This window comes from Pongo pygmaeus, chromosome 23 (assembly GCF_028885625.2).
Source record: "Pongo pygmaeus isolate AG05252 chromosome 23, NHGRI_mPonPyg2-v2.0_pri, whole genome shotgun sequence".
NCBI lineage: Eukaryota > Metazoa > Chordata > Mammalia > Primates > Hominidae > Pongo > Pongo pygmaeus.
Window position 1 is genome coordinate 32,079,382 of NC_085931.1, and position 23,579 is coordinate 32,102,960.

The 23,579-nt window shown below is 49.5% G+C and overlaps 1 protein-coding gene across 5 annotated transcripts in view; it reads left to right on the forward strand.

The window, feature by feature from the left end:
- KLHL22 (kelch like family member 22) overlaps positions 1-23,579 on the forward strand; it is a 55,105-nt gene that overhangs the window by 16,692 nt on the left and 14,834 nt on the right. For all 5 annotated transcript variants that reach the window (XM_054469141.2, XM_063662810.1, XM_063662811.1 and 2 more), the window contains 3 exons: positions 8,763-8,928; positions 14,636-15,354; positions 21,985-22,177. In XM_054469141.2, the coding sequence (XP_054325116.1) occupies positions 8,763-8,928; positions 14,636-15,354; positions 21,985-22,177 (1,078 nt within the window). The remainder of the gene's footprint in view (positions 1-8,762; positions 8,929-14,635; positions 15,355-21,984; positions 22,178-23,579) is intronic.

Below are 23,579 nucleotides of genomic sequence, written 5' to 3' on the forward strand. Positions count from 1 at the left end.
CTGAGTTGACACAGCACATGTTTCAGAGAGCACGGGGCTGGGGGAAAGGCCATAGATCAACAGCCTCCCAAGGCAGAAGAATTTCTCCTAGTCAGAACAAAATGGAGTCTCCTATGCCCACCTCTTTCTACACAGACACAGCAACAATCTGATCTCTCCTTCCTTTCGCCACACTTCCCCCCCTTCTTTTCAACAAAACCGCCATCGTCCTCATGGCCCGCTCCCGATGGTCGCTGTCTCTTCGGAGCTGTTGGGTACACCTCCCAGACAGGGCAGCCAGGCAGAGGCGCTCCTCACCTCCCAGACGGGGCGGCCGGGCAGAGGCGCTCCTCCCTTCCTCCCAGACAGGGTGGCAGCCAGGCAGAGGCGCTCCTCACCTCCCAGACGGGGCGGCGGGGCAGAGGTTCTCCTCACTTCCCAGAGGGGGTGGGCCTGGCCAGATTTTTTAAAAAATTATTTTAGAGACAGAATCTTACTATGTTTCCCAGGCTGGTCTCAAACTCCTGGGCTCAAGCAATCCTCCCACCTCAGCCTCCCAAAATGCTGGGATTATGGACGTGAGATTATAGATGTGAACCACCATGTCCGGCCTACTTTTTTGTTTGTTTTGTTGTTTTTTTATAGTGGTCATCCTAATGGATATGAGGTGTGAACAACTTTTTAAAACTTTTAAGTCTTTATTTTGACATAATTCCTGACTTACAGAAAAGTAGTAATAATTTTTTTTAAATATATTTTTTAAAAAATTGGCCGGGCATGGTGGTGCATGCCTATAGTCCCAACTACTTGGGAGGCTGAGGCAGAAGCATCACTTGAGCCCAGGAGGTTGAGGCTGCAGTGAGCCAAAAATGAATTTTTTTTTTTTTGAGACAGAGTCTCACTCTGTCGCCCAGGCTGGAGTGCAATGGCATCATCTCGGCTCACTGCAACCTCTACCTCCCAGGTTCAAGTGATTCTTGTTCCTCAGCCTCCCAAGTAGCTGGGATTACAGGCACCTGCCACCACATCCGGCTAATTTTTGTATTTTTACTGGAGACGGGGTTTTACCATGTTGGCCAAGTTGGTCTTGAACTCCTGACCTCAGATGATCCGCCCACCTCGACCTCCCAAAGTGCTGGAATACAGGCATGAGCCACCACACCCAGCCCCAAAAATGAATGTTTAAAGAATTAAGTTTGGGAGGCCGGGCGCGGTGGCTCATGCCTGTAATCCCAGCACTTTGGGAGGCCGAGGCGGGCAGATCACAAGGTCAGGAGATCGAGACCATCCTGGCTAACACTGTGAAATCCCATCTCTACTAAAAATACAAAAAATTAGCTAGGTGTGGTGGCGGGCGCCTGTAGTCCCAGCTACTCGGGAGGCTGAGGCAGGAGAAAGGTGTGAACCTGGGAGGCGGAGCTTGCAGTGAGCCGAGATCATGCCACTGCACTCCAGCCTGGGTGACAGAGCAAGACTCCGTCTCAAAAAAAAAAAAAAAAAAAAAAAGAATTAAGTTTGGGCCGGGCTTGGTGGCTCAATCCCAGCCCTTTGGGAGGCTGAAGAGGGTGGATCACCTGAGGTCGGGAGTTCAAGACCAGCCTGGCCAACATGGAGAAACCCCATTTCTACTAAAAATACAAAATTAGCCGGGTGTGGTGGTGCATGCCTGTAATCCCAGCTACTCGGGAGACCGAGGTAGGATAATCGCTTGAATCTGGGAGGTGGAGGTTGTGGTGAGCCGAGATCACGCCATTACACTCCAGCCTGGGCAACAAGAGCAAAACTCTGCCTCAGGAAAAAAAAAAAAAAATTAAATTTGGTAAAATTTTTGGTAAAAAAGAAAAACAATAAAAAGGAGTGACTATTTTATTTTTCTTTTGGGCTCTTTTTTCTCTCTGATTTTTATTTTGAAATATTTAAATCCTACAGAAAAGTTGAAAGATCAGTATAGTGAACACCTGTACTCTTGGCTTAAATTCATCAGTTAACATTTTGCATATTCACTTCAGAGTAAGTTATAGATATCATGACAGTTTATCTCTAACAACTTCAGTTCGCCTCTCAAAGGATGAGGAGATTCTTTGACATACCTATAATACTATCATGATATAAGAAAATTTGGCTGGGTGCGGTGGCTCACGCTTGTAATCCCAGCACTTTGGGAGGCCGAGGTGGGCGGATCACGAGGTCAGGAGATCGAGACCACGGTGAAACCCCATCTCTACTAAAAATATAAAAAATTAGCCAGGCGTGGTGGCGGGCACCTGTAATCCCAGCTACTCGGAGAAGCTGAGGCAGGAGAATGGCGTGAACCCGGGAGGCGGAGCTTGCAGTGAGCCGAGATCGTGCCACTGCACTCCAGCCTGGGTGACAGAGCGAGACTCCGTCTCCAAAAAAAAAAAAGAAAATTTACAATTGAGCCATGTTCCGTGGCGAGTGCTTTTAGTCCCAGCTACTTGGGAGGCTTAGATGGGAGGATCACTTGAGCACAGGAGTTTAAGTCCAATTGAGCAACGTAGCAACCCTGTCTCTACAAACATAAAAATGAAAAAGAACTGTGTAATCATTCTATAATTTCATCTGATATTGAGTCCATGTTCAGATTTTCCTAATTATACCCAAAATGTCTTGTATCTTCTTTCTCCTCCCTCCATTCATGATCCATGCAGTGAACTTTTTTGAGTTGTTTTGTTTTTTAAGAGACAGAGTCTCACTTTGTTGCCCAGGCTGGGCAATGGTGTCATCCATCATAGCTCACTGCAGCCTCAAAATACTGGGCTCAAGCAACGCTCCCACCTCAGCATTTCAAATTGATGGAATTACAGATGCGTGCCACCATGCCCAGCTAATATTTTTTAAGAGATGGGGTCTTTCTGTGTTGCCCCATCTGGTCTTTTTTTTTCTCTCTTCTTTTTCTTTTTCTTTTTCTTTTGAGGCAGAGTGTTGCTCTGTCACAGAGTAGTGGTGCGATATTGGCTCACTGCAACCTCCGCCTCCCAGGTTCAAGTGATTCTCGTGACTCAGCCACCCAAGTAGCTGAGATTACAGGTGTGCACCACCATGCAGCTAATTTTTGTACTTTTAGTAGAGACAAGGTTTCACCATGTTGGCCAGACTGGTCTCGAACTCTTGGCCTCAAGTGATCTGCCCTCCTCGGCCTCCCAAAGTGCTGGGATTACAGGTGTGAGCCATTGCGCCTGGCTGCCCAGTCTGATCTTAAAGTCCTGGCCTCAAGCAGTCTTCCTGCCTTGGTCCCCGAAAGGATTATAAGATTTTTTTTTTCTTAAAATGATAAAAGTTTGTGTCAGGCCGGACGTGGTGGCTCACACCTGTAATCCAGCACTATGGGAGGCCGAGGCGGGTGGATCACATCAGTTCAAGAGTTCGAGACCAGTCTGACCAACATGGTGAAACCCTGTCTTTACTAAAAATATAAAATAGCCAGGCGTGGTGGCACATGCCTATAATTCCAGCTACTTGGGAGGCTGAGGCAGGATAATTGCTTGAACATAGTAGGCAGAGGTTGCAGTGAGCCGAGATTGTGCCATTGCACTCCAGCCTGGGCAACAAGAGTGAGACTCTGCCTCAAAAAAAAGAAAAAAAAGGCCAGGTGTGGTGGCTCACGGCTGTAATCCCAGCACTTTGGGAGGCTCATGAGGTCAGGAGATCGAGACCATCCTGGCTAACACGGTGAAACCCTGTATCTACTAAAAATACAAAAAATTAGCCAGGCGAGGTGGCGGGCGCCTGTAGTCCCAGCTACTCGGGAGGCTGAGGCAGGAGAATGGCGTGAACACCGGGGGGCGGAGCCTGCAGTGAGCCGAGATCGCACCACTACACTCCAGCCTAGGCGACAGTGAGACTCCGTCTCAAAAAAAAAAAATCTGTGTCAATCCAAGCACCCACACCCTGCTCAGGGTGGGCAGTTCTTGAAATGTTGCCATCTCCACTGCTGCCAATATAGTCCCAGAGGTGCCAGCAGAAGAATCAGACAGGAGAAGTACACGCACCAGCACAGTCCTGGAAAGTCCAGGAGAGCCAGCCAGACCACTATAAAGAGCATGGGAACGTGCCCCGAGGGCTTGGCCATGCATGGAGTGAAATGTCTGGGAATAAATGTAACAAATATGTGCCAGGTTTGTAGGAAGATGACTTATAAGACTTCCAAATAGACCCAGAGGATGGCTGGGCAGTTAAAAAGGTCCACTGTGTCCATTATAAAAATGCTATTTAGCTCTACATTAACCTAGATGTTTAACATAACCCGCCAAAATACCAAGAGGGTTTATTTGGGGCAATTACAGAAACTTGATTCTAAAATTCAAATGTAAAAAGCTAGCAGTGGCCAGGAAATTGTTGAAGACAAAAGTAACGAAAGGAGACTATTCCTGTCCTATGTGATAAAGATAGCCTCAAAAATTACAGGAAGGGGCCGGGTGCAGTGACTCACGCCTGTAATCCCAGCACTTTGGGAGGCCAAGGCAGGCAGATCACAAGCTCAGGAGTTCAAGACCAGCCTGGCCAACATAGTGATAACCCTGTCTCTACTGAAAATACAAAATTAGCCAGGTGTGGTGGCACATGCCTGTAATCCCAGCTACTCGGGAGGCTGGGGGGCAGGAGACTCTCCTGAACCCAGGAGGTGGAGGTTGCGGTGAGCCGAGATCGCGCCACTGCACTCCAGCTTGGGCAACAGAGTGAGACTTCGTCTTAAAAAAAAAAAAAAAATTAGAGGAAGGAGGGAAGATGACAGAGTTGCCATCCAGAAAAACAAAGTTGGACCCTTGCTTCATACCTTATACCAAAATAAATTACAGGTGGATCAACAGTTTTAAATGTGAAAGATTCAATAATAAAAACACTAGAGGAAAATATGGGAAATGTTTTCTGAATAATCTCAGAAAGAAAAAGCCTTTCTAAGTTTGATACAAAACTCAGAGGCAAGTAAATGGTAAATTTGACAACATTGAAAACGAAGATAGGCTGGTCCGAAGGTAGTGTGAGTTACCTCAGTTGATTGTTCACAGTCACAGATCCAACTCCAGGTTCTACTTTTTCACCTTCCCACTACTGCACTTGACTAGACTTAAGTTTAAAAAAAAAAAAAAAAGACAAATTTCTGCATGGCAAAAAAGCAATACAAAATCAAAAGATCAGGGAAACTCCTCATCAAAAAAAGGGCAGATTTCTTCAAACTGATAAGACAGTCTAACAGAAAACTGACTAAGAATCTGAACTGTTCAGAAAAGAAAATGGAAATGGCTCTTTAACATATGAGGAGATTTTCTGTACCTTATGTGATAAGGTTTTTCCCTCTTGTGGTGGTGAGTTAGAGCTGGTGTCTTCCTGGGTTGGGGGTAGAGGGTGCAGGCACCAGGCCCTGCTATCAGGAATGATGTAAAAACAGCAACTTGACAATACTATCAAAGTATAAATGTATGTAAACCCTTCGACCCAGCAACTGTATTTGTGGGACTTAATCCTGGCATATGCATACTCAGCATGTTGTAATGGTGAGGCTGTTCGTCATGTGAAATAACTGGAAATTACAAGTAACCTAAATATACCCCTGTAGAAATGGGTTAAAGAAGTGAGACAGCTGGCTGGGCACGGTGGCTCACGCCTGTAATCCCAGCACTGTGGGAGGCTGAGGCGGGTGGATCACCTGAGGTCAGGAGTTTGAGACCAGCCTGGCCAACGTGGTGAAACCCTGTCTCTGCTAAAAATACAAAAATTAGCCGGGCATGGTGACGCACGACTGTAATCCCAGCTACCTGGGAGGCTGAGGCAAGAGAACTGCTTAAACCCGGGAGGCGGAGGTTGCTGTGAGCCGAGATCGCACCATTGCACTCCAGCCTGGGCGACAAGAGCGAAACTCCATCTTAAAAAAAAAAAAAAAAAAAAAAAAAAAAAGTGAGACAGCCTTTGCAAAGAGTGAGGCAGTCCTGTGTACATGGGCGTGGATCAGTCTCCAAGCTATATTAAGTAAAAACCGGGCCAGGTGCAGTGGCTCATGCCTATAATCCCAGCCCTTTGGGAGGCCGAGGCAGGCAGATCAGGAGGTCAGGAGATCAAGACCATCCTGGCTAACATGGTGAAACCCCGTCTCTACTAAAAATACAAAAAATTAGCTGGGCATGGTGGTGGGCACCTGTAGTCCCAGCTACTTGGGAGGCCAAGGCAGGAGAATCAGTTGAACTCAGGAGGCGGAGGTTGCACTGAGCCAAGATCGCATCACTGCACTCCAGCCTGGGCAACAGAGCGAGACTTCGTCTCAAAAAAAAAAAAAGAAAAAAAAAGAAAGCCAAGTGAGATGTGGAATATGACTTCCCTGGGGATAGTGCGGCCCTGGGAGGGGAACTGACTGATATCTGGGAACAGAGGCAAGGGGACTTTCACCACAACCTATACTGTATTTTTTGTGTGTGTGACGGAGTTTCACTCTTGTTGCCCAGGCTGGAGTGCAATGGCACGATCTTGGCTCACTGCAACCTCCACCTCCTGGGTTCAAGCGATTCTCCTGCCTCAGCCTCCCGAGTAGCTGGGATTACAGGCATGTGCCACCATGACCAGCTAATTGTGTATTTTTGGTAGAGATGGGGTTTCTCCATGTTGGTCAGGCTGGGGTCGAACTCCCGACCTCAGGTGATCCGCCTGCCTCGGCCTCCCAAAGTGTTGGGATTACAGGCGTGAGCCACCACGCCCGGCCTAACCTATATTGTATTTTAAATCTGGTACCATGTATATGTATTACCTAGTAAAAAAAATAAATAAAATGTAAAAATAGCTTCTCTTATCATCTTCATGTGGCTGTCATATTTAAACTTCAGCCCCAGTTGCCAGCCTCTTACCTCCAAACACCTAATCAGTGTCTACACTTGGAGGTTTCACAGGTAGCTCACACTGATCACACAATCACGGGACTCCCAGCTGTCCAGATTTTCCTCCATCAGTAAAGGGTCCTCATCGGCCCAGCAGAGGACCTTGAGTCCTCCCAGGTCCTCCTAGATTCAGTCTGTCAGTAGGTTCTCTGTGCCGTGTCCCAGGGTAGTTTCAGCTACTGCTTTCTAGCTGTAATGCCCTCCCCAGGGCCAGGGTCACCCTTGGCCTCCAGGCCCACAGGAATCTCAGGCCTAATTGGTCTTCCAGGGGCTCCTCCTCCAGCACCTGAGTCGGAAAGCCAGTCAGCTCACATCACTCTGTGGGTAAATTCCTCAAGAGCATCCCATAATGCTCAGATTTCAATCTGGACTGTACCTACCCTAGAGGTAGGGGGACCTGGCTCCAAGGCCTGCCTGCCCATCCCACCTTCTGCTCACTTCCTTGTCATCTTGGCTGCCTTGCATGCCAAGCTCTGCCTTGCCCCAGAACTTGTACACCTGTCTCCTCCACCTGCAACTCCCTCCCTGGCTGCCTACACCCTCTCAGCCTTATCCTTAGGTCTCAGTTCCTCAGATGGGGCTGTCCCTGCTCCTTCTCATCATTCCATCTACCCCTCTTCTAACCAGTGACTCTCAGGTCAGATGCCCTGCTGGGTTCCTTCTCATTATTTATTTATATATATATGTTTTTTGAGACAGAGTCTTGCTGTGTCACCCAGGCTGGATTGCAGTGGTGTGATCTCGGCTCACTGCAACCTCCGCCTCCCGGGTTCAAGCGATTCTCCTGCCTCAGCCTCCCGAGTAGCTGGGATGATAGGCATCTGCCACCACACCCAACTAATTTTTGTATTTTTAGTAGAGACGGGGTTTCACCATGTTGGCCAGGCTGGTCTTGAACTCCTGACCTCAGGTGATCCACCCGCCTTGCCCTCCCAAAGTGCTGAGATTACAGGCGTGAGCCACCATGCCTGGCCAATTTTTGTAATTTTTGTAGAGACAGGATTTCACCGTGTTGCCTAGGCTGGTCTTGAACTCCTAGGCTCAAGGGATCTGCCTGCCTTGGCCTCCCAGAGGGTTGGGATTAGAGGCGTGAGCCACTACGCCCAGCTGTTTTACCAGTTTACTTCACTATAACTCCTTCTGCTCTTTGTTTTTTGTTTTGTTTTGCTTTTTGAGACAGTCTTGCTTTGTTGCCCAGGCTGGAGTGCAGTGGCGCAATCTTGGCTCATGGCACCCTCCGTCTCCCAGGTTCAATCAATTCTTGTGCCACAGCCACCAAAGTAGCTGGGACTACAGATGCACAACATCACGCCCGGCTAATATTTGTATTTTTAGTAGAGACGCAGTTTCACCATGTGGGCCAGGCTGGTCTCGAGCTCCTGACCTGAAGTGATTTGCCTGCCTTGGCCTCCCAAAGTGCTGGGATTACAGGTGTGAGTCACCGTGCCTGGCCTCCTTCTGCTCTTTGAATGATACTTGGCATTTGGTAGGAACTCCATAAATATACATTGAATGAAATGACTTTTATTAGTTTCCCATTAATTAATTCATTGCTTTGAAATGTGCTCTGGAGTTGCTACTGCTCCGATCCAGGAACTGCACTGATGAACACAGAAGAAGCAAGCTGCTTGTGGCCTCCCCTCCCGAGGCTCACATGGGACTCCTTGGGCCCATGAAAAGGGAAACAGGACAATTTCCAGGATGGCTGCCCAGACTTGGTCAGGATCCTTTTGTGGGATGGCTCATGCATGCACACAGTTCACTCAGAGCACAGAGTGGGTCAGCCCACTACCAGGGCCCCGCCACCAGTGCCAGGTTCTTCTCTGAATACTGTCACTCTTGGCAACATGGGCTTGAGTCCTTGTTGGTATATCTCCATTTTCTTGTGTCTTCACTTTGCAGAGGAATGTTTGCTGGGGGATTGAAGGAGATGGAACAGGAAGAGGTCCTGATCCACGGTGTGTCCTACAATGCTATGTGCCAAATCCTACATTTCATATACACCTCCGAGCTGGAGCTCAGCCTGAGCAATGTGCAAGAGACACTGGTGGCTGCCTGCCAGCTTCAGGTGAGGCATGTCTCGTCTAGCAAGGCAAACCCACACCCAGGTGGGGTTCCCTGAGATGCCCATGATGCCTGCCGGGCACTAGCATTGGCTTGAAGATGGGTCAGGAATGTGAGGAGACCAAGCAGTGACGAAGGACATGAAGTGGGGAGGACTCTGGAGTTGTCCCTGGAGCTCAAGCAGAGCCGCTCCAGACACCCTAGGCCTCTGCCTTTGCCCTCTTCTCTATTGCTGGTTGTTTCCCCACTGCCTGAGTCTCCCTGTCATTGAAAGCATCCTGCACATAAGCAGGTAGGCTGACCCGAGGCTGCATGTGGACGTCCTGTGTGCTCTGGGGTCTGGCAATGGGGAGCATCCACCAGCATTGCTGCCAGGGCCCTTCCTGCCTGTCCCCTCACTGGGCCACTTTAGTCTCTTGAAAACTTATGTGTTTTGTTACTGAACTTTATCTGTCTATTTGTCCATCCATCCATCCATCCATCCATCCATGCATCCATCCATGGTGGCAGGCATCCATCCATCCATCCATGCATGCATGCATCCATCCATCCATCCATCCATGCATGCACGCATCCATCCATCCATCCATGCATCCATCCATCCATCCATCCATCCATCCATCCATCCATCCATCCATCCATCCATCCATCCACTCATTCAATTTATTGGAGACAAGCTCTCTCTCTCTTGCCCAGGCTGGAGTGCAGTGGCACGATAACAGCTCACTGCAGCCTCAACCTCCTGGGCTCCAGCAATCTTTCTGCCTCAGCCTCCCAAATAGCTAGGACCTACAGGCATGCGCCACTACCCCTGGCTAATTTTTAAATTATTTTTATCGAGATAGAGTCTTGCTTTGTTGCTTAGGCTAGTCTCGAACCCCTGGCCTCAAGTGATCCACCTCAGCCTTCCAAAGTGTTGGGATTACAGGTGTGAGCCACTGCACCTGGCCTATTTTTTTTTTTTTAAAGACAGGGTCTCACTCTGTTACCCAGGCTGTAATGCAATGGCATGATCATAGTTCACTGTAGCCTCCACCTCCTAGGCCCAAGTGGTCCTCCCGCCTCAGCCTTCTGAGTAGCTGGGACTAAAGATGCGTGCCACTGTGCCTAGCCGATATGTATATATATATTTTTTTTATAGGAATGGGGCCTTGTTATGTTGCCCAGGCTGGTCTCAAACTCCTGGCCTCAGGTGATACTCCCACCTTGGCTTCCCAAAGTTCTGGGATTACAGGTGTGAGCCTCTGTACCCAACCTGTCATTGAACTTTTAAGTACTTGTTTTCCTGCAGAATTCAAAAAGTTTTCTGAGGCTTTGACAGCCTCAGAAAGGCTGTGACTTATGTTTTGAATGTTTATTCTCAGTGGTGTGGGTGCAGTTACACGGGACTGGGCCTGCAGGTGCCTTTGAGCTATCAGTCAGAGGCCTGATAGGAGTTGACAGTCACCTCTTCCCACATTTCTTAAAAGTGAAACAAAATGCTATGCTAAGTTCATCATTCTGACCTTTCTTCCCATGAGAGCAGGTTTGGGGCAATTAAAAAAGAAAAGTCATAGGAAAACCAACCTGTTCGGGGGCATGTGGAGGTGCCACCCCATGTGACAGGGCCCTGGCAGCCTCCCTGTGCCCTGTTCTCAGATTGGTGGATAGGACCTGGCTGCTGGGTGGGTTGATCTGAGATGACTGACTTGTCTCACCATACCTGCATGGTGAGTAGATGGAGTTGGCTTTTACGACAAAAGAATTTCCCCCGTTCTTTTGTTTAGAGATCTCTTCTGTCTCCACATCCCTGTCATTGTTGCTTTGAGAACCCTCATCCAATTCTCCACCCTGGCAGCAGTTAACTCCTGATTCAGCTGCCTCTGAAACATCTCCCCCAGCACGGCTCAGGTCCAGCTGTCCTATCTCCTCCTCCATACCTGCCACTCTCCCAGAGCTCCCCTGTCAGTCTGCCTGCTCTGTGTGTCCTGTGACCATCCTGCCAGTTCCCTGGGCTCAACCTCAGTGGCTCCTTGAGCCCGTCCACCTTCTTAATTCCCTGTGTCCATGTGAGGACAGGTCATCCTTCTCGGTATTGCTTGTAGCCATCTCTGTTCTGTGTTTCCATTTCCTTCCCTTTTGCCTGGCCTCCATCTCTATGTTTCTGCCATTTCCTTCTTCTCCCTGCAGTGATCACACACACTGAAACCTGATCATCTTTCTAACACCACTTTCCCTCTCTCACCAGTCAGCTTGGAGGCCTGCAGTCTCTCTCTGATGGTTTGGCCAGTGCTCCCGACAGCCCTGGGTCATCTCCCCCAGTGCCTCAGAGGTCATCTCAGAGGCAGCAGCCTATCTTAGTTTTTTAACATATCAGGCTTCTGGGCCAGGCTTGGAGGTTCATGCCTGTAATCCCAGCACTTTTGGAGGCCAAGGTGAGAGGATCGCTTGAGGCCAGGAGTTTGAGATCAGCCTGGGCAACAAAGCAAGACCTCTACAGAAGCATTTTAAAAATAGCTGGGCATGGTGGCATGTGCCTGTAGTTCCAGCTACTCGGGAGGCTGAGGTGGGAGAATCACTTGAGCCCAGGAGGTGGAGGCTGCAGTAAGCTGTGATCACACCACTACCTGCCAGCTTATCTCAAAGAAAAAAAAAAAACAGGCTTCTTTGCAATATTGTTTTATAGCAGGTTTTACTTGGCATAACCATGTCAAGTCCATAGGCCTGTAGAATCATGTATGTTCACATAGCTAGTGACTTTTGGAGGCTTCCCCCATGTGTTGTGCCCTGCACTAGGCCTGGGACCAGACTCTTCACGGTGTCCCCAGAGGCCTGAGTCTGATTCCCAGTAACACTGTCCTATTGGGTTACCCCAAGCAAATGCAGTCCCTTCTGTGAGCCTCGTATGGGGCTTTTGCACATCCTGAGCCCAGGCTGGTTCCTCTGTGAGATTTCACTGAACAGAAGGCCCACTGCTCTAAAAATAGGACTGAAAGGAGAGTCAGCAGGGTCCTCTCAAGGAGCTGCTGCTGCCCAGGCTTCTTCAGGGTTGTTTGCGCTCACATTCTGCCCAAAACTTGGTCTTCAGGACCCTGACCCATGACAAACCAGAATTTTAGGAAAACCTAGTAGTTTGGGAAGAAGTGGCAAAGCAGGAAACAGAAGGTCAAGTGAAGCTGGTCAGGGCCTAGCAAAGCACCATGGGGATACCTCATGTAGGGCACATACCTACCCGACATTTGGTAGGTCTCATCCAGCCCTTAGCATGTCACCTTGCCAGCAATATTAGATGTCTTTTGAATTTTAAAAAAGTTATTGTTAGTGTTTATTGATAAGCTTTAAATACCTTGGCCAGGCGCCGTGGCGCATGCCTGTAATCCCAGCACTTTGGAAGGCCTAGACGGACAGATCACAAGGTCAGGAGATCGAGACCATCCTGGCGAACACGATGAAACCCCATCTCTACTAAAAATACAAAAAATTAGCCGGGCGTGGTGGCGGGCGTCTGTTGTCCCAGCTACTTGGGAGGCTGAGGTGGGAGAATGGCGTGAACCCGGGAGGCGGAGCTTGCAGTGAGCGGAGATTGCACCACTGCACTCCAGCCTGGGCAACCGAGTGAGACCCCGTCTCAAAATAATAAATAAATAAATACATAAATACCAGCAGAATTATTCCATGTGTAATGGTTAATTTATTGATGATCCTGGATAAGCCAGGTATTCCCATTTTTAGAGAAACTGATTTATTGCATTGAACCCATGGCTGGAGTTGGTAGCAGGGGGGTTCCCACAAGAGGAGACCCCACAGCATCCTGAAATGGAGCCGGTTTGGGATTCCAAAGAAAGAAGCATCAAACACTAGGGTGATATGGCCAGAGCGTTTATTAGGGGAACTTATGTATAGAGTGGTGTAGCATGTCCTCAAGACAGACAAGGGAAAAGAGAGGCTTTACCCAGGCTCGCCCACAGAGTGGGTTAGGGTATGGAGTTTCTATGAGGTTTTAAGGAATTTGTCTCAGGGCCAGAACCAGTTTTTCTTTCAGTGTTTTGGGTAACAACCTTGATGCCTTTATCAGTGCCTGGGAATGTTCAAGGGCCTGGTTTGGGTTCAAGCCTGCTGGGAAAACCTGCAGCTGGCTGGGTCACAGAGAGGTCAAGGTACTCTGTCATTTTCAATCTGAACATGGAAAGAAAGGAGGTGGGCACTGGGGGGCCCCACTGAAACTCTAAAATCCTGCTTTCCTAAAAAATTTATCAACACCTGGTTTGTTTGCCCAGGCAGTTTTCCCTAGGGCCCTTCCCTTTGTTTCCTATTCTCCCAAGAATTGGTTGTCTGTTCACAGGGTGGCCTTTATTTAACAGCCTACTGGTTGTGGCCTTGTTCCTACCTCCCTCCAGTGCCATTCTCTCTCTTGCCATCCTTTCAAACTACTAGTGCTTCCCCATGGCTGGGAAGGGTTGATGTGGCCACCTGGGAGCCCCTGCACTTACTGGAGTCAAGTGGGTCTTGACCCAGCTGGGAACCTCAAGAACCCTGAGTCAGGGATCACTTGAGCCCAGAAGCTTGAGACTTCGGTGAGCTATGATCTTGCCATGGCACTCCAGCGTGGGCGACAGAGCAAGACCCTGTCTCAAATTTTAAAAACAAACAAGAAAAAGAATTCTAAATCAGGTTCCTGGGTGGGTACTGGTACTGGTTAGGTGTCTGAGAGGCTCTGAGCACTTCTAGGGAACCAGGGTGGATGTTCTGGCAGGGGGAAAAGGCCAGGTTTGTTTTTGGTCCCAGCACTTTTGGAGAGGCAGGCTCTTCCAGAGAATCCTAGGGTAGGGATGGGGGTGGTCTTAGGTCCTTTCCAAACCGCAGATATATAACACAGTGACCGTTTGTGCTGCTTCCTGCTTTTCTGGAGAGCCAGTACTACTTCTTTTTTTTTTTTTTAGACGGAGTCTCGCTCTGTCACCCAGGTTGGAGTGCAATGGCGCGATCTCGGCTCACTGCAACCTCCACCTCCTGGGTTCCAGCGATTCTCCTGCCTCAGCCTCCTGAGTAGCTGGGATTACAGGTGCACGCCACCACACCCAGCTAATTTTTGTATTTCTAGTAGAGACGGGGTTTCACCATGTTGGTCAAGCTGGTCTCAAACTCCTGACCTCGTGATCCACCCACCTTGTCCTCCCAAAGTGCTGGGATTATAGGCATGAGCCACCGCACCTGGCCGAGCCAGTACTTTTGATCTAAGAGGGAACTGACATATATCAAGGGTCCACTCCTATGTGCTTTCTCATTTTCATCATGTTCGTCTTCACTTTAATGATCCCCGTTTTATAGATGAGGAGACTGAGGCTTAGAGAGGTTAAAAACATTCTGTATGGAAGGCTGAGGCAGGAGAATCATTTCAACCCGGGAGGGGGAGGTGTTAGTGAGCGGAGATTCTGCCACTGCACTCCATTCTGTGCAACAAGAGCGAAACTTTGTCTCAAAGAAAAGCAAAACAAAACCAAAAAAACATGCTGTATATCCTGTCACCCGGTATGTTTCCAAACCAGGACTTAAACCTAGTCTGCAGTAAGCCCCAGTCTCCAGTGTGTCAGAAAAGTTCGGGGACAATTAAGGAGGACTTCCCTTCTACTTTGCCTGGCCCACAACAGCCTGTATTTCTGCCATCATTCTGTCTCCCACCCCCAGATGCTGTTCGCCAGCCCAGGCTTGAATGGGTGTCATTCTCTCTGCAGATCCCAGAAATTATCCATTTCTGCTGTGATTTCCTCATGTCCTGGGTGGACGAAGAGAACATTCTCGATGTCTACCGGCTGGCAGAGCTGTTTGACTTGAGCCGCCTGACTGAGCAACTGGACACCTACATCCTCAAAAACTTTGTGGCCTTCTCTCGGACTGACAAGTACCGTCAGCTTCCATTGGAGAAGGTCTACTCCCTCCTCAGCAGCAATCGCCTTGAGGTCTCCTGCGAGACCGAGGTATATGAGGGGGCCCTTCTCTACCATTATAGCCTGGAGCAGGTGCAGGCTGACCAGATCTCGCTGCACGAGCCCCCAAAGCTCCTTGAGACAGTGCGGTTTCCGCTGATGGAAGCTGAGGTCCTGCAGCGGCTGCATGACAAGCTGGACCCCAGCCCTTTGAGGGACACAGTGGCCAGCGCCCTCATGTACCACCGGAACGAGAGCCTACAGCCCAGCCTGCAGAGCCCGCAAACGGAGCTGCGGTCGGACTTCCAGTGTGTTGTGGGCTTCGGGGGCATTCACTCCACGCCGTCCACTGTCCTCAGCGACCAGGCCAAGTATCTAAACCCCTTACTGGGAGAGTGGAAGCACTTCACTGCCTCCCTGGCCCCCCGCATGTCCAACCAGGGCATCGCGGTGCTCAACAACTTCGTATACTTGATTGGAGGGGACAACAATGTCCAAGGATTTCGAGCAGAGTCCCGATGCTGGAGGTAGGACAGGATGCTAGCTGGTCCCTTTGTCTTCAGGTGATGTGAGGGTGTGGAAGTCATGGGCTGAGAGAGCTGGTCAGGTTCCCCCCAGCCTTTCACATGAGCATCACTTGTCATTGTGGAATGAATTCTAGGTGAATTCAGAGAAGGTGGACAGCAGTGAGATAAGGGAAGGGGACATGCGGATCGCCTTCTTTCCTGCGTGTCCCCTACTCCTCAGAAACCCACTTACCCTGGACCCTTGTCGGCCTCTTTAGGGTAGGCTAGGTTGTGAGTGCATTGTGCAGGAGGAGACAGGAGGGGAGAGGAGCCCACAGCAGGAAAGGCAGTTGGACTGGGATGGAGAGGACCTAGGAGCAGTGCCAGCTGAGCAGCCTCATCCTCCATCATGCTCTCTCTGAGCTTTGATGCACGTTGTTTCAGTTTCCCTTCACCAGTCAGCTTTGCTCTTCTCTCTTACCTGCTCGCTAATGGTGGAACAGGCTTTCTGCTGCTGTGCCTGAGCAGCATGCAGTCTTCAGCCCAGGGGAGTGGTAAAGGCCAATGAGCATCACCGAGCCTCATGCTACATTTCCACTCTGCCCTGCAGTCAGCCACACACTTGGCACCATTTCCCCTGGGAAGAGGCAGTTTTCCCAAGAGAGGGTTTTGTGGACTGCTGTGGTCAGGGTGAGGTAGGGCCTGGCCTGGCCATGCCACTTGGAATCAAGCATAGTGATCCTGGCCAAGGAGGAGAAGGCCATTTCTCAGCCACCTCTCTACTCCTGGCCCCAGGAAGTGATCTCCTTTGTTAAGCTGATGAGATTCAGAGGTTGGCAATAACACATTGCGGTTAAATATGAGGAAGGGCAGGTTTCAGAAAAAAGGAAACAGCTACCTTCATTTCCTCTCTAAACAAAAGTTGTCCCCCCAGTGGGTGTGGCCACACCAGGTTTAGACTTCCCTTTGGCCAAACCTTAAACCTTCTTTTTTAGGGGGCTCAGTTTCCCAGTTGGGGGGCCAAGGCCAGACCACCCTGCTGAGAGTAACCTACAGACCTGCAAAGCCAATCTCTCCAGAGTGTTTTGGCTTCTGGCCCTTAGCAGAAGGTAGAGACAGCTGTGTGCCTGGCAGGAATGCTGGATGTTTCCACAGAGCTGTCCCTGGGGGGGGTGACAGCTTGGGATTCTGCCTGCCCGTGTCCTCTGACCACCTGCTATGGGCCATTGATCTCACTTTCACTTACAGTAGGAGTCTGAATTTCCCCTTGTGAAGGGGTGTGAGGCCAAAGCTGAACTCTGGGTAATGCTAATATTAGACCCTGTAACCAATAACCAGTCCCAAACTCCTGTCTGAGAATAGGATCACAATGGCAAGTGGGTTCGGCAAGACCTGCCTTGAAAGAGTAGGTATCCACAGAGTGGAGGTGGCGGGAAGGACCACAGCCCTACTGGTTAACCCTGGGGTGTATCATCTCTCCAGAATGAAGGCATCATTAACCTTCCAGTGGACTCAAAACTTCCAGATGAATCCTTAATTTGAATATTCTAAGATTTGGTTCTTTCTCTGCTTTCTCATTTCATCAGCCTTAGAACTGGTGAATTCTAAAAGCTATAGGCTTTTAGAATATAAGGAAACAAGATTTTGCAGTAAATTAGGCTTTGCATTTTGAGGAGTTATTACTTACCAGGTTGTATCTTAAAGCATTGATACAGAAACTGCATATTTAAAAACCTTACCTCTCTTGGAGCAAATGGTGTTTGTCTCCAATATACCAGTTTTTCTCTTTCATTCCTTCTTTCTTTGCATCTATATTATCTGCATCATTCCTTGTACCTTTCCCATAGCCATAGCCCTGTGGATTACTGAACACCAACTACATGGTATACCTAGTAGTAGCTGATCACATGTTGCTATGTGCCCTGACCCTACTTAAAATAATAATTTAGGCTATGTGCAGATCATGTCAATAATCCCAGCACTTTGAGATGCTGAGGCAGCAGGATCTCTTGAGCCCAGGAGTTCAAGATCTCTTGAGCCCAGGAGTTCAAGATCAGCCTGGGCAACAAAGCGAGACCTTGTCTCTACCAAAAAAAAAAAAAAATTAGCTGGGCCTGATGGTGCGTGCTTGCAGTCCTGGCTACTTGGAAGGCTGAGGCAGGAGGATCACTTGAGCCCAGGAGTTTTAGACTTCGGTGAACTATGACCATGCCCCTGTACTGTAGCCTGGGCAACAGAGTGAGACCCTATCTCTAAAAAAATTTTTTAAAATAATAATGTAATTTTTCCTTGGGCATTTTCATGGCTGCTAATATTTTAAAGTACATTTAATTTTTTTTTTTTTTGAGACAGAGTCTCGCTCTGTCGCCCAGGCTGGAGTGCAGTGGCACGATCTCGGCTCACTGCAACCTCTGCCTCCCGGGTTCAAGCCATTCTCCTGCCTCAGCCTCCCGAATAGCTGGGATTACAGGCGCCGACCACCACGCCCAGCTAACTTTTTTGTTTTTTTTGTTTTTTTTTTTTGAGATGGAGTCTCGCTGTTTTCTGCCCAGGCTGGAGTGCAATGGTGCGATCTTGGCTCACTGCAACCTCCGCCTCCGAGGTTCAAGCAATTCTCCTGCCTCAGCCTCCCAAGTAGCTGAGATTACATGTGTACGCCACCATGCCCGGCTAATTTTGTATTTTTAGTGGAGATAGGGTTTCACTATGTTGGCCAGGCTGGTCTTGAACTCCTGACCTCAGGTGATCTGCCCGCCTGGGCCTCCCAAAGTGCTGGGATTACAGGTGTGAGCCACCACGCCCGGCCATTTTTTTGTATTTTTAGTAGAGATGGAATTTCACCATGTTGACCAAGCTGGTCTTGAACTCCTGACTTCAGGTGATCCGCCTGCCTCAGCCTCCCAAAGTGCTGGGATTACAGGCATGAGCCACCGTGCCCGGTCAGTACATTTAATTTATTTAAAAATTTTAATAGGCATTAAAACATTAATAGTCATGAAAATGCTTAAGTCATGGAAATAGAGAAGAAAAAGTCTACTGATTTTTTTTTTTTTTTTTTGAGACAGAGTCTCTCTGTCTCCGAGGCTGGAGTGCAGTGGCGCAATCTCACCTCACTGCCAGCTCCACCTCCTGGGTTCACGCCATTCTCCTGCCTCAGCCTCCCGAGTAGCTGGGACTACAAGCGCCCACCACCACGCCCGGCTAATTTTTTGTATTTTAAGTAGAGACGGGGTTTCACCGTGTTAGCCAGGATGGTCTTGATCTCCTGACCTCGTGATCCTCCCGCCTTAGCCTCCCAAAGTGCTGGGATTACAGGCGTGAGCCACCGTGCCCAGCCACAGTCTACTGAATTTAACAAGAATTCCAGAATATTTTTGTACCAACTCTAGGGTTCATGTCTGAGTTTACAATAGGATGATACAAATCTGAGTTAAAGTGACTCTCCTAGTCAGTTTCAACTGCTATAACAAATACTATAGATGGAGTGACTTAAACAACATACCTCTATTTCTCACTGTCTGGATACTGGGAAGTCCAAGATCATGGTATTGGCCAGTTTATTCCCGGTAAGGTCCTTTCTGTCTGTGTTCTCACATGGTGGAGAGAAACAGCTGTAGTCTTGGGCACTAAGCCCATCATGGGGCTCCACCCTCATGACCTGATCACCTCCCAAAGGCCATGCCTCCCACTACCATCACAATGGGGGTTAGGCCTTCAACATAGGGGTTTTGGGGGAATCCAAACATCTAGTCCATAGCAATAAGTAAAATTGTTTATATTTTTATATGCAAAAATAAAGCTTATTTTTATTAGAAAAATATTACTTGAGGACTTATTCTAATAAAGTAGAAGATTAATTCAATAAAGAAGAAGAGGGATACAGGACACAACAGGGAAATAAGAAATCAGTGGAACTTTGGCTATGTCTAAATTATTGACACTTGGTATCACTGCTGGTATCTTTTTTTTTGTGGGATGGAGTTTCACTCTGTCGCCCAGGCTGGAGTGCAATGGCATGATCTCAGCTCACTGCAACTTCCGCCTCCCGGGTTCAAGTGATTCTCCTGCCTCAGCCTCCCGAGTAGCTGGAACTACAGGCACACACCACCATGCCTGGCTAATTTTTTTATATTTTTAGTGGAGACGGTGTTTCACCATATTGGCCAGTCTGGTCTTGAACTCCTGACCTCAGGTGATCCACCCGCCTCGGCTTCCCAAAGTGCTGGGATTACAGGCATGAGCCACCGCACCCGGCCCTATGTGTGTCTTTAAATTTGAAGCCACAAATCCACCTGAACTCAGCTTAAAAAGCTGTGAGGACAATAGACTTGAAGGAGCAAACAGGAGCACATGGAGGGTCCTGTCTCACTCTGGTTGCAGACACTTGGGGTGCAGATGGTGATTGAGCCAGACTGAACACAAGAGAGGAGAGACTTGTATATAAAGGAGCATGGCACACAGGAAAGGCAGTGAACAGCACCATCCCAGCCAGTTGACAGGGCCCTTGTGAGTGCTGCGCCCCAAGCCTGGACTGCTGGTCCCCTGCCAGACTTTCTTCTGGCTTGTGCCCCAGGTCATGCAGGTCTCAGACCCTGCCTTCTCAGGAGGTCTTTCCTGATTACTGCAAGGGAGCTTTGCCCTCCCCAGGCCCCGCTGACCAGCAGGTCACTCATTTCCTTACCTCCCTTTCTTTCTTTCACAGTGTCTGTCATTATATCGAGCACTCATTTGCTCTGGTTAGCCTGTTTCCATTCTGCAGGGGAAGGCAGGGCCCTGACCTCTTGAGGCTCCCTCTGGATGTAGTGCTGAGCACTGTGCCCCATCCACAGTGGGAGGCCTGGGAATGCTGGTAGAGTGAATGAATGATTTATTGCTGGTAATCTTACTCCTTTGTTGAATTCATTCAGCAGACAGAACATAATCTGTCCTGAGGCCAGAGGCTACACTGAGGTCTAGGAATATAGAAATGAACTGTGATCCATTAGAACCCCCAAGTTAACAAGGACCCTTTTCATGCTCGTCTTTTATGATTCCTCTTGATAGCTTTTCTAGGCAGGTGATATCACCTCATTGGACAGGTGCAGAACTGAGTGAACCCCAAGAGATTAAAACTGATGCCCAGACACACCCAGCTAGACAGGGAAGAGCCCAGGATTCACACCAGGTCGGGGAGACCCAGGTGTGTGTTCCCTCTCCTGTTGGCCCTGCCTTCTGAGGCTCCTGTTTGCTGCATTCCTGGTAGGCAGCGGGGAGGTGCTGGCCACACTGTAGGGGCTGCAGGAAGCAGCTGCAGAGCACAGCTAACTTGTGCTTTGGAGCAAAGGATGAAACTGATCTTTTCACTGACCAGCATAGGGCACAGGCCAAAGAAAACTTTGGTTACTCTCTTGTGAGCCAGTTGAAGTTAGACTTGTTCTCTTTGGAATAGGTCTTCCTCTGCAGAAATAAAAACACTTGTCTGAAAGAGGCTATAACTATCTGTGGGCTGTTGGGCAAGGACACTTCAGATACTGGCTTTGAGCTCACTGGGTCCTGGCCCCTCATGGCTCTGTGATCATCTCTGCTCCACATTGCAGGCCACACTCCTTGTTGGTGCTCAGCCCAGGAGCCCTCCTTGGGTCCTGGCCAGACTCCTCCACTCTCGTGGGCCTGCTGCAGCCAGTCTAGTTCCTTTTCTCCCATGGGGGTCCCTGGAATCTCACACACCCTGCTCCTACAGAGCCTGCAGTCCAGGGTGGGAGTTAACCCTTTCCACTTTCCCAGAGAGGGAGACCTTGAGTGGAGGGGAGGTCAGGAAACTCGGGGCTGGCAGCATGGTAGGAGGAAGTGAAAGTACGATGACCAGAGCCTTATGTGTGCTGCTGTTGACAAAGCTGAGGGTATGATGGGTGCTGTGTGCAGGGCGTGCCTGAGCAGACCACTCCTGATGGAGTGCTGGGGGAAGTTCAAGGCTGGGAGGCCAGTGAGGGGGCTGATGGCACCCATCCAGTGGAGAGGCTGTATCTGGAGGCCCTCCTGAGTGGGAGCAAGGCTATGTGGATGATGAGATGAGGTAAGAGATGGAAGTGGCTGTACAAACAGCCATTGAGGCTGAGGCAGGAGGATTGCCTAAGTCCAGGAGTTTGAGACCAGCCTGGACAATATATGTCCCAGGTGTCAAGATCTTGTCTCTATCAAAAAAAAAAAAAAAAAAAAAAAATAGCTGGCGTGGTGGTGCGCACCTGTAGTCCCAGCTACTTAGAAGACTGAGGTGGTAGGATCACTTAAGCCCAGGAAGTCGAGGCTACAGTGAGCCATGATTGTGCCACTGCACTTCAGCCTAGGGGACAGAGAGACCCTGTCTCCACAAAAAAAAAATAGAAAAAAAGAAAAAAAAGAGAGCCACTGGACAGCCCAGGTGGACAGTTAGGTGGAAACACAGGACGCTCCTGGCCATTCCTTCCATGCTGTGTGTGGGGGAGCACCTGTGCTCAGGTGTGTAACAGCCTGCGGGCCTGGCTGTAGATCGGTGTGCACTGGTATGTGGGGCAGTTGGGGAGGGTTCAGGCTGGGCTGAGGCAAAGCAGAAACGGGACCAGAACAAGAGGTGCAAGCCTGCGGAGCAGCCTCCCTGTCTAGTCACTGCTGTGCTTTCCTCATGTCTCGGCACAGGTATGACCCACGGCACAACCGCTGGTTCCAGATCCAGTCCCTGCAGCAGGAGCACGCCGACCTGTCCGTGTGTGTTGTAGGCAGGTACATCTACGCTGTGGCGGGCCGTGACTACCACAATGACCTGAATGCTGTGGAGCGCTACGACCCTGCCACCAACTCCTGGGCATACGTGGCCCCACTCAAGAGGGAGGTAAGGAAGCCCTCGAAGAGGGGCCTTCTCCTGCCTAATTTCCTTCCCCAGGATGTGCAAAGAGTGAGAGGCCCAGGTGTCAAGGCCTGTCCCAGGTCAGGGAAACAGGCTCAGTGAGCAGAATCCATGCTTCTCCAGAGACCCTGCATTGAATGCATTGATGAGGCCCCATGAGGTTCAGCCAGTCCACCTGGGGAGGCTCATCAAGGATCCAGACCCCATGCTCAGAATTGTACCCCGCTTGTGAGTCTCACATGCTGAGACCTTGTCACACCACCTTGGCCCTGGCAAGCTGCTTTAACCTTGTAGTTCAAATGTGGATAGAACATTTGCTCTTTGTGCAGCTGAGACGAGCTGGGACACTTCCAGAGATGTTAAACAGGAAGGGACCCTGAGAGCTCACTGGCCTATCCTCAGACCTCTTCCCTCTAGGTCCCCTGAAGGGTGGGGCCTTCCAGAGCTAAGAAACACTCTAAGGTTTTATTTTTTATATTAAATCCTATGTTTGAATATTGGGACAACTTGAAAAAAAAAATCACGTGCATCCTATATAATACCTTGGTTTATTCCAATTTGAAGATGTTTAAAATTATGTTCATTATGGAAAAGTGATGTTTTCGGGAGGTGCCTCTCTTTTATCTTACGACTTTGGGGTACTCGGGCCTGGTGTAACAACCAGACATGGGATCCCAGGGAAGGAAGAGGCCTTGCTGGCCCCCTACTTCCTGGGTCTCAGCCTCCGAGAACAGGGTATGCACCCTGCTAGTACTGGCATAGCATTTGTGGAGCACCTGCTATGGGCCAGGTACACCTTTGGGGATTCCCGAGCACCCGAGAGGCAGAGGATGGTATGGGGGGCAGGTTCTACCTGCACTGCCTCAGGGAGTTTAGCAAGAGCTCTGGCCTTTGTAAGCCTCTTTCCAGTATCTCTCATGACCCCCAATTCCCCCAGGGACTTAGACTTTGACTTCAGGGGTCAGGGCTGGTGTCTCCTCAATGGATCCAGCTCTTCTTTATCCAGGTCATTTACACAGCCCACACAGATTTCTGTCTCTTGGGCAGCTGTGAGCTGCAAGCTGTGGCCTGTTCCTTGCTCTCAGCTTCTTTGGGGAGAAGGAAGCCTCTTTGGAAGGACACTCCCTACCCCCATCCTGGGGAAAGGAGCAGATTTTGCATGGAGAAGATCAGGAGGTCCTTGAGACCAAGTGGACAAGAAGGGCTCTTGGGTTCTGTTCCAGGAAGGGTGTTGGGGGAAGCCTCCTAGGTGGGTGTTATGGGAAGGGCTTAGCAATTTCTTTGTCCGCGGCAGCTGGGGAAGCAGCAGTTCTCCAGCTTGGCCACAGAGGGGCAGCCTTGGCTTTCAACCAGCTGCATCCTGGCTGCCGGTGTTCCTTCCTTCATG